Source organism: Medicago sativa, chromosome 8, assembly GCF_051527215.1.
Source record: "Medicago sativa cultivar Bolivia chromosome 8, Bolivia_mono, whole genome shotgun sequence".
Classification (NCBI taxonomy): Eukaryota; Viridiplantae; Streptophyta; class Magnoliopsida; order Fabales; family Fabaceae; genus Medicago; species Medicago sativa.
The window spans coordinates 93,384,340-93,395,796 of record NC_140756.1 but is presented as its reverse complement, the minus strand read 5'-3'; the positions used below and the strand labels follow the sequence as shown (position 1 = coordinate 93,395,796).

General features: G+C 33.9%; 2 protein-coding genes across 2 annotated transcripts; one reads left to right on the top strand and one right to left on the bottom strand.

Annotated features, from left to right (window-relative positions):
- Positions 1-287: 287 nt before the first annotated feature.
- EMB2739 (embryo defective 2739) lies at positions 288-3,865 on the top strand. The gene is given in 4 exon segments (XM_085733260.1): positions 288-1,824; positions 3,393-3,437; positions 3,440-3,528; positions 3,569-3,865. Coding segments are annotated over 4 exon segments (1,680 nt in total). The 5' UTR covers positions 288-410; the 3' UTR covers positions 3,701-3,865.
- Positions 3,866-6,507: 2,642 nt separating this feature from the next.
- Positions 6,508-8,186, bottom strand: LOC146903477 (uncharacterized). The gene is made up of 2 exons (XM_085733258.1): positions 7,583-8,186; positions 6,508-7,235 (listed from the first exon to the last, which is right to left on the bottom strand). The coding sequence occupies exons 1-2, from the start codon at positions 8,031-8,033 to the stop codon at positions 6,757-6,759; spliced, it is 930 nt and encodes a 309-aa protein (XP_085589384.1). The 5' UTR covers positions 8,034-8,186; the 3' UTR covers positions 6,508-6,756.
- Positions 8,187-11,457: the final 3,271 nt, after the last annotated feature.

Below are 11,457 nucleotides of genomic sequence, written 5' to 3'. Positions count from 1 at the left end.
TATATATATTTTTAAGATATTATTATAATTGTAAATTTAAATAATTTCAATCTAATATACTTACATGTGTATTCGTGCACACAAACTTATAAAACTTACTATTTAATATCTAACCCGGGCAACGCCGGGTCTCTAAACTAGTAGAGGAATAAATCACAAATTAGATCGGACGTCGTGATCGGTTTTCAAATCCCTACCTCTTGTGTGTACGAGTTTCAAATTCAATGATTATTTATCACTTTGTTTATTTAAATAAAAAAATATTTAAACCATAAAGAAAGGTAATTAAAACTTGGTTTTTCCTACCTGCGCTCAAAATTGAAGAACCCTAAACCCTATCACTCTATTTGTTTGCGATTTCCATTTGGGAAGGTGAAGATTAGTTCACCATTTCACTTATTTCCATCATCATGGTTCCGAACCTGACCCTGACAGCACCTCATGAAGCTGAAAACCAAATCGAAATCTCTCTCAAACAATCCCTCCAATCTCTTCAACCTTCCCTTAAACCACCATTCTCCTTAACCATTCCAAATCCCGATGAATACATTCAACTCAACCACGCTATCCTTCACGCCATTCTCACCCAACCCCATTTCTCCAAAACCCATATCAAACACTTACACGCCATAATCACCGACGGTTACGCCACCTTCCTCAACCTCCTCCTCAATATCGTCCACCACCTCTACCCTAAGCTCCTTGGTTCGGTGAAACATCAACTTATTTGGGTCACCGATGAAATGATTCGCGTCTCGGGGATTGGCTATGATGCTTTATTGATTTCCCTTTTGAGGCAAATTGTTGGTGGTGATTTCAGTGATGATAATTTATGGCTTTGTGAGAAATTGGTGACACTTTTATTGGATAAATGGGATTGTTTATTAGAAGAAGCACCACATGTTTTGTGTAGTGGTTTGTATGTGTTTCTTCGAGTTTTGGCTGATCATTGTAGGGTGAATGGTGATAAGTTTGAGTCTTTGAAGCGTTTGGAGGTTCATTTCTGTGTGAAGATAGTGAGGGAAGAGTTTCATTTATGTTTGAAAATTGGGAGGGATTTTATTCGGTTGTTGCAGGATTTGGTTCATGTTCCTGAATTTAAGTCTATATGGAAGGATTTAAAGCTGAACCCATCTAGTTTTAATACTTTAGGATTTAGTGGTGTTTCTCAGATTTATTTAACTAGGACTTCGAGTAGGTATGCTTTGCTTAGGATCACTCCAGAAATGGAGACACAGTTGCGGTTTTTGCTTACTCATGTGAAATTGGGGCATCAAAAGAGGCATTTGATGTGGTTTGCTAGGAAATTTTTGAACGAGCCTGATAAAGAGACTGTTGTAGTTGATATAGTTAGGTTTATATGCTGTGCACACCATCCACCGAACGAGATTATTCAGTCTGATATAGTTCCTAGATGGGCTGTTATTGGTTGGCTTTTGACAACTTTTAGGAAGAAGAGTTACGTTGAGGCCAATGCCAAACTGGCTTTGTTTTATGATTGGCTCTTTTTTGATGAAAAGGTTGTTAATATTATGAACATAGAACCTGCTATTTTGTTGATGGTGCATTCTATCACCCAATATGTGGAGATGACCAACACTCTTCTTGAGTTTTTGTTACTTCTTGTGGACAACTATGATATGGAACATAAGGATATCATTGTTAAAGGTGTCTCATTGGCTTTTCGATTTCTTGAAAGCAAAGGTGTGATTCAGTCGCTTGATATTTTGACTTCTTGTCCTACATTGTCCCCTTCACTAAAAGAGGGATTGAGTAGGCTATTATCATCTGGAAAGCCTGAAAGCTCTAAAGAATTTCTTCCAGGTATGTTCTAGTCTATCATGGTTACCTTCAAGTTTCTTAAATTTGTCTTTAACCTAAATTAAGGTAGCTAAGAATGTTATAGGAGTATGTAGGAAGTGGTGCACAAATATTAAGCCCCCTTTCTTATATAGATTCAAGTGCAAATTATGATATAATAGACATTTTTTCCATTAGCACATGTATATATAGCAATCTGTTTTGTTTGCATTTCCTTTGGTCTTTTGTTAAGAAATGGCTGTTTAGTTGGGACTTAGGAGTTTGCATTTGCAAATGAAATAACCAAATGCATTTTTAAGTGTGGTAATCAGTTTCATGTGTGGTATGGCAGTCTAGTGTAATGATATTAGAAACCAAACAGCAGCTACATAATTCATTACTATACAATTTTACGATACTATAATCAACAATGTTCCGTGCAAGATTTGTCTTTGACCTTTTATCCAGATTATTGTTCTGCATCATAATCCCTGAAAATAGATTTCAGTTTTATTTCATATTCTACTGGTTTGAATCTAGAAACGCTGCCACATCACCCTCCTCCTTCTTCTCTTGCTGTGACACATTTACTGGTTTGAATGTTCTCCAACTTCTTTGTAGTCTCACTCTTCGGATTTTAAAGTTTATAATGTTGTAAGACGAGTAACCTGGATATAACCCAACATTATAAAGCTACTTTTTACAATTTTCTTTTACCTGCTTTTAAGTCAAGTATCACAAGTTTGTCTTTTTGAATACCACTTAACTTCTTTAGCATCATTAGCATGAAGTTTAGGCAACTTGGTTGATAAAGTTATCAGCATAAGACCTAGTTGAGGTTGACTTTTAAAGACCATTATTTTTAATTTAGAATTGATGGATATTTTTGAAATATAGGTTATGATGATATGTCAAATGTGATGAATGATATAGAATATAGATGACCATGCGAGCTCTATATTCAATCAAAGGCTATCTAGAAATAATTTTGCCTGGTATATTCCCATGTTCGTAAAGATATTCTGTGTTGAAAGATCTTTTACTTGTACATGAATAATTTAGTTAAAAATGAGCAATAATAGATCTGACAATGCCTTTTAAAGCTTTTACAGAACTGCATCACCATTTCTTTTTTGTATTTTGATGAGATGTTACATTTTGTTCTTTATTTGATTGGATTATTCTTTATGCTGTTTTCAGTACTGAGTCAGCCAGGGCAACAAACTGTATAGTATCTGCAAAGTTTATATATCAAACCATACTTACATCACCATTTTTCAATAAATAATGAGCTTAAGGACAGCGTGAAAAAGAAGCTGGCTGCTATAAGATAAGAAAATGCTACTTTGGAGAAAGTACAGAATTGCTCTTGCCTTGGGAGTATTGTGATAGAACCAGCTGTAAGTGTGTTCAAGAACCAACTGCGTTTATGTAGATGAAGTGCTCCATGCCTAAAGGTTACTACTAATAGCTAAGCTGAACTACCTTATTGACGTCAGACACAATTTTTTAAATGAATTTTGAAAAAACTTATAATTTTATTATTTGTATAGATTGTAACTGTGGGTTGAATACTGGAGTTTTTTGTTGAGGAATTGTCAATGGTCATTGGATATTCTTGATGCTTGGGCACCAATGGGGCCAAAAGGGAAAGTTAAGGACAGAACTGGGAAAATACTTGCATGTGAACTCAAGGATAGGCCAGTTTTTGAAGCGGATGTGCAGTCTGTCACAGTTTATTTGTTGGCTAAAGAGAGGGAAAAGTGAGGTGTTTTGGTTGAAACATCCTCCTGGTTTTGGTGATCATCGGTGGCTGTTAGTGACTCATTTTGAGAGTTGTAAACCTTCTGGGAAATTTGGGGATTACCCTGTTGAGAGATGCTTGAAGCAGATGGATTGAGCATTCAAAGCTGTTGATGTATCATCTTCTAGCTGAGATGCTCTTTTCTTATGCAGTTAACTAGTTGGAAAACTCGTCACATCTGTGTACATTGATGGATTTGAATGTGTTGCATTAGTTGCAGAAAAAATAGAATTTTTGACTCCTTATCATTATATTTATGGAGAAATAGGAAAGCAAGATATGCATTTTGTTGGTTTGATATTCATTTGTAACCTCTCTCTCTCTCTGTCTTAAAGCTTCTGAACTTAAAGTTTTTAGAATCGTACTTTAACATAAATTCATATAATGTAATGGAAAAGTTTCACAGTGGCCGAGCAAATAAAATTTATTATTGTCTATGGTTCATTGTATTTTAAGTTTGTAGCTGTTTATATTGGTTTCTAATTGCAGTTATGAAGTTAAAATCTTAATTTTATGGTTTTTAACAAAATTTGGTAGCCAAATTTTGTGGAGTGTTGGTTAACAAAATGTGTTAAAAAATGTAATTTTTTAGAGGAATCAAAATGATTTGCCTTCAAATATCTTTTTAGACAAAAAAAAAAAAAACTTTTGAAAAGTACATGATTTTAGTGGGTTTTTCCTTCCTGACCAATTTGAGGGAGGTTACAAATTCACCTCAAATGAGAGAATTTCACAATTCTCTGCGACTGACTTTCGTCGGTGCCATTGCTCACACTCACTTGTGTCCAGTGTTGATGTTGTAAACCTCATAGACCACATTCATTATGCATAATTTTGGTCCTCATACTTGACTGGTAGTACCAAATGTGATCAATTTGGATACTGCACAAATTGGAAGCTGGAAATTAAGAGAATGAAAATTTGGCATGTCAAACTCATCACGCCGCCGTTTTCTATGATAACTTTCTTCAGTTCTTGTCTAAGGTAGCCGCCGTTTTCTATGATAAACTATGGTGCTATGCTAAATTGGACCAGCCACCCCTTTGGACCAGTGTTTATAATTCAAGATCCATTCGCGAGTATGGTTGGAGAGTCCTATTTTGAGTTTTTTAGTTGCTATAAATTATATAATTAAAACTAAAAAGTATATTCTGGTGGAAAGTTCAAACAGGAAGTTCAACTATGTACACCCTCCGGTCACTAATATAAGCAAAAATCTACATTTTAGGTTCATTCATTTAATGATGTATGTGGTCTATAATAAAGACTATGTACATCATTAAATGAATGAATCTAAAATATAAATTTTTGCTTATAATAGTGACCGGATGATGTATTTAGTTTAATCAGGAGTATAATATAAAAAGGACGGGAGATAGTATTTTATTTTCTTTGTATGGTTGTCGTTTACGTCTACATTTGCAATTGGACCCATTCAGCAACATTGACTTCAGCCAGAAAGTACCGAATTTCATTCAATTGGTCAAATTCATTAACAAGTTACTCCACTTGATGCTATCTCAATGTGCAATTTTTATTGGTCATATTCTACAATCTGATTTACTTAATTGTTTTGAACGGCCTTACTTCTTCTACCCATTTATCCAGCCATGATGAAATAAATCAGAATTGAAAGGTACATTTTTAGTTGATACTTGAGCTGCTGCGAAATGTATGAACTGAAAGGTACGTTTGAGGATCTCTCCAACAGATTTCCAAGCATGCTTAATGGATGAATTGCATTGGCATGTTGGATTCAGACAACATTTCAGCCACTCTGCCAACCAGATGACTGTGCTACATACATACAATGGCGTATCCAGGACCCTGAGTCAGGGGGTGCAAAAATTTTACTTCGATTATAATTGTATAAATAAATATATTTTTTATTTACAAAATTGTATAAATAAATATTATTATATAAAAGTTAACTCTATTAGATACTAAAGCATCGGGTCACTAATCAAATCAATAAGAAATTGAAAAACTAACATGGTTTGACTTAGTGTAGTAGTCTTGCGACCTTGAATTGTGTTTCTCTCAATGTCTCGGATTTGAATCCTCTCAGTGTCAATTATAGTGGAATAACACAAGCAAAGCTAGCTCTAACTTTAAATATATCCTTTTGTTAATGAACGTGGAATTGATCCTCCTGATTAATCAGTCTTATGGTCGGATATCGGGTGTTCCAGATAAAAAATTAGCAAACTAACTACACGGACTAATTTATATGGGGTGGTATAACAATAATAATAATAATAATAATAATAATAATAATAATAATAATAATAATAATAATAATAATAATAATAATAAATTGGTGTGATGGTATGAATAGATATTTTATATATTTTTTTAGAGAATAATAAAAAAAATTATATTGATACATGCATCTATTGAAGAAATGATAAAAAAAAATATATAAATTAAATAAAATTTGTAATAATATAGAATAAATGAATACACACCCTTCTTTGCTTTAAATCCCCTTGGCTCCGGTGGCCATAAACAGCACAAATATGAGTTATGGCCCAATCAAAGCCCATTGTAAAAATACAAACAGATAACCCTAAATCAAGGTCCATGATATAAGGAATAGTAAAGCTGCCGTATGTTTTATCAGTTTGGTTCCCTATTCTTCTTCTTCTTCCACGGTTCCGTGTCTGCACTTCTCATACTGCTAATGAATAATTCTTCAAAGTGTTTTCTCTTAATTGTTCCCCTTTTCCCGTGAGTGTGTGAGAGAAAGTCGATTAGAGGTGCAAAATTAATTTTTCAGGGTATGCAAAATGCAACAAATATGAGATGGTAGGTGCAACTTTTCAAAGTTCAGGGTGTGCAGCTGCACACCCTCATCTATGGCTGGATCCGCCCCTGCATACATACACTACTGCTCTAAATAATGAAGGCCCAATGTATTCATCACCGCTTATCATTTGCTTTCACAGAGAATAACATTAGGTAGACGAACAAGCATTTTCAGCAATTATTATTTTGTATAAACAAATAAAAATGATTCCAATAATCCCAACTCAAAAGGCAAAATTGCCCCCCATAACACATCACTAGGAAAACTGTGCAGAAGCACCTCTGTGCCCTGTGCTAAGGGGTTCGACTCAATAACAAAAAAAAGAACAATAATGTATACATGTTTATTCTGCATTAAATGCAGTAGTCAAATGGCCAACTTTGAAGGCAATTTTACTCCCATAATAGTCATCCTTGCAATTGTATGCTTTCAAAGGTCTTGCTCTCAAGGGCCTTGGTTCAAATGTAATGGACGTGCTAGTTGCAATCTCATTAGTTGTTCTCTTGTAAGTATTGAACCACTTAGCTTGCATGTAGCTATTTCTTCTCCATGGAGGTACATGCATTTCCATGGTTTTCATAGAGTCCTTGATAGCACTGCACATTATCCTCACAACCCTTTTGAGCTCCTCCACTTTACCAACGAATACTAAAGGGAAAACATCAAGTAAAGAAGTATACTGATTTGTTGGACGAGCTATTTCAAATTCAGCCATAAGGGATGCTTCAACAATGTAACGATTTCCACCATAATTCACATCAATGTACTCATAATCACCTGATGGAAATCTTTTGTTTCTTTCCCACTTAGATTTGCAAAGCCCTGTACACAAAAAGTACAACAAAAAAACATTAAAACAAATTCCATGACTTGAAAGAAATTCAATCAGTAACACATAAGAATGCCATTCTTTGGCTAGGTAGGTATAAGGGTTCATATATAATCTTAACAATGTGTAGTAAATCTTAATCAAATTTTTGAATTTAAAACTGTTTTAAATTTGACTCAATCTAAATTTAAATTTAAATCAAATTTAATCTTCTAATTAAATTAATCTTAACAAATCAAATTTAAACTAATAAATTGTAATTCAAGAGAAACTAACATATATATGACCACGTTAACAAATGAATGAGTTAAGCAACGGTAAATAGTAAGTAAATAATTACCAGCATCAAATCCTCTTTCCCGCAAGCGTGACATCACCATGCGTTTGAATCCAGGCGAAGACTTGTCACCACCAACAACTTCAATTGCAAGTTCAGCCTCTCTTCTAATCTTCTCTTTCACAGCATCATCACCATCATCAAAAATCTCTTTCAGTATATCCTTTTTCTCCTCATAATCATACCACTCAAAATCACGATCCTCCTTATCAAAAGCAACCGCATCTTCTTCTGCTCTCACAGAATTCTTCTCCAAGAACGATTTCACAAGATCTGATAAATCAGTTGAACTTTCAGGTGAGTGTTCGCTTCCACTGCTTTCACATATCCTCACACGCGCCACCTCATCACACTCAAACGCTGCCGCTACCCTCTCAAACCTCACCGGAGTAATCCTTCCCATTTCTAACACGGTGCCTGAATGAATAAAGTTATATATATCTCTCAATGGCATGCAAATGAATGTATTAAGTGATAGTAAATACAGGATTATATAAGCATATGTTGTTGAAATGTTGAAATGGTGTTAACATAAATTAATATTACTAAAGACGAATTAGAAAGAAAGAAAGAAAGAAAGAAGATGACAAGGAGATGGAGTAAGAATGATGGTACGACGGAAACGGCGTCTTATTTATACATAAAATCTCACTTACACATTTGTCTTGTAGCAGCATGAATGTGGTCACTATTGCCACATTTTTGGCCGAATATATTTCCCAAAAGCGTCTTGATTCATTTTTACAATATTGAATGTGAAATTTATTATTATCTTGCATAAAATGAGAATATACACGTGTAACAATTACTCTATTATTAGTAATTACCAGTATATTAAAAGCACAAAATGAGATATACCAAAAAATAAGTTACTCCATTTGATCTCGATTATAATTAAAAATTCATTTTTTAGGTACATGACTGATGTATTTGGTATGTATTACATATCAAATACATTAAATGTTAAATGAATCTAAAATATACTCTTTCTGTTTTAAAATATAAGCAAAAACATGTCTATGTAAATTGATGTATTTGGTACAAATTTGAAACTTAATACATTAACTTTTGTTCACCAATTTTTATTTATATTTTAGAACGGAGAGAATAATAAATTTTTAATAGTAATTAAGATTGGAGGAGTACAAAATGAGGCTTTTGACCAAAAAAAAACTTACAAAATGATAACGATCCATCATGTGAATGTGATCATTTTTCAAGAAAAATAGATAATCATGGGACCATTTTAGATTATTGTTTTCTAGGCAGAATTAGAGTTATAATTTTGACACATAGTACAAAGTAGTAAAAAAAACTCAGTAAAAAATTAAGTTGAAGTAACAAGTTTATATAACATAAGAAAAAATATATATCAATTCGTCCTAAAAATGTATCAATTTTAAATTTCTTGATGAGGGAGGTTTACCATTTTCTTACTTGATTCAAGATATTAGTCCTTGTAGTGCGTGCAAAGAATCGGTGGCGGAGCCACGCTAGGGATCGAGTGTGCCACAACCCACCACCCCACCCCACCATATAATTTAATTTGTTTTACAGGAGAAATTACTAAAATATCATCATCCGGTAGATGGCTTTCAAGAAATCGAAAAGCCAATGAGATGCCTTTAACGATATATCATAGTTGTACACAAGAAGTAACAAAAACTCAAGAAGAGTGTTGCGCACACCATCCTCCAGATGAGATTATTCTGTCTGATGTGGTTCCTAGATGGGCTGTTATTGGTTGGCTCTTGACAACTTTTAAGAGGAAGAATTATGTTGACGTTGTTTTATGATTGGCTCTTTTTTTATGAAAATCTGGACAATATCATGAACATAAAGCCTGCTATTTTGTTGATGGTGCATTCTATTCCCTAGTATGTAGACATGACCAACACTCTTCTTGAGTTTTTGTTACTTCTTGTGGAGAACTATGATATTGAACACAAGGTTTTTCGATTTCTTGAAAGCAAAGGTGTGATTCAGTCGCTTGATGTTTTGACTTCTTGTCCTGCATTGTTTCCTTCTCTACAAGAGGGGTTGAGTATGCTATTATCATGTGGAAACCTTGGAAGTTCTAAAGGATTTCTTCCCCGTAGTTAGTAGCCGACCATGGTTACCTTCGAAGATGCGTGTAGCAATCTATTTTGTCTGCATTTACCTTCATCTTTTGTTAAGCAATGTCTGTTTAGTTGGATATAACCAACATTGTAAAGCTACTTTTGACAATTTTCTATTACCTGTTTTTAACTTAAGTATCACAAGCTATTGTCTTTTTGAATATCACTTGACTTCTTTAGCATCATTAGCATGGCATTTTAGGCAAATTGGCGATACAGTTATCACTTACCAGTTTAAGAAACTTAGTTGAGGTTGACTTTCAAGCACCGTTCTTTTTAATTTAAAAGTATTGGATATTTTCGAAATATATGATATGTAAATTGTGATTGAATGATATAGATATCCATGAGAGCTCTATATTCAATCAAAGGTTATCTGGAAATCATTTTCCCTGGTATATTCCTATGTTCGTATAGATATTCTGTGTTGAAAGGTCTTTCATCTGTCCACGAATTATTTAGTTAAAAATGAGCAGTATCTGATGATACCTTTTATAGCAGCTTTTACAGAACTGCATCACCAAAACAGTGTAATTTCTGCGAAGTTTATATATCAAACCATACTTACATCACCATTTTTCAATAAATCATGAGCTTAGCCAATACTACAAGGACAATGTCAATAAGAGGCTGGCTGCTGTGAGATAAGAGAATGCTTCTTAGGAAAAAGGACAGAAGAAAACAGCCCTATGCCTAGAGAACCAGCTGTGTGGTCAAGAACCAACTGCGTTTCAGCCCTATGCCTAGGGAGTACTACTAATTACTAATATTTACCAAACTACCTTATTGATGGCTGACACAAATTTTTGAATGAATTTTGAAAATTCTTACACGAGAACTCTAGGATAGGCAAAGGCGTCTCATTGGCTTTTCGTTTCTTGAAAACAAAGAAGTGGTTCAGTCGCTTGATGCTTTGACTTCTTATCCTACGTAGTCTCCTTTTCTAAAAGAAGGATTGAGTGGGAGACTATTATCATGTGGAAAGCTTGGAAGTTCTAAAGGATTTCGGCCAGTTAGTTACTGGTGCACCATGGTTACCTTCAAGTTTCTCAAAATTTGTCATTATTCTAAACTAATGTACCTAAGGATATTATAGGAATATGTAGCAAGCATTGTACACATATTAAGACAACTTTCTTATAAATTCAATTGCAAGTTACAATATTATACATACTTTTTCCATTAGAAAATGTATGTAGCATTGCAATCTATTTGGTTTGCATTTCTCGTGCTCTTTTGCTAAGAAATGGATGGTCAGTTGGGACTTGGGAGTTTGCAAATGAATTAACTGGATGCATTTTTAAGTTTGATCATTTTAGGAACCCAGGAATTGAAAATAATGAACAATTAACTCTTCATTATCTTATATCCTAACAGATTATCAGTTTCATGTGCGGTGTGGCAGTCTAATGCGATGATATTAGAGACCAAATAGCAACTAGATAATCCATTACTATTTAATTTTACGATACTATTGTCAACAGTACACCCATCCAAGATTTATCATCCTTTTTTAGTCTTCTGATTTTTAAATTTTTTAATGTTGCAAGAAGAATAACTTGAATATAACCAACATTGTCAAGCAACTATTTACAATTTCTTTTTTCCTGTTTTTAAATCAAGTATCACAAGTTTTTGTCTTTTTGAATATCACTTAACTTCTTTAGCATCATTAGCTGAGGTTGATACAGATATCAGTATAGAGACTTGAGCTGAGAGGTTGACTTTCAAACACAGTTCTTTTTAATTTAGTGGTAT

Bases quoted from the DNA above. Each gene is read 5' to 3' on its own strand.
- LOC146903477 (XM_085733258.1), bottom strand. From the start codon at position 8,033: ATGCCATTGAGAGATATATATAACTTTATTCATTCAGGCACCGTGTTA. The intron at 7,236-7,582 runs GTAATTATTTAC...TTTTGTGTACAG, and splicing joins GGAAAGAGGATTTGATGCTG to GGCTTTGCAAATCTAAGTGG.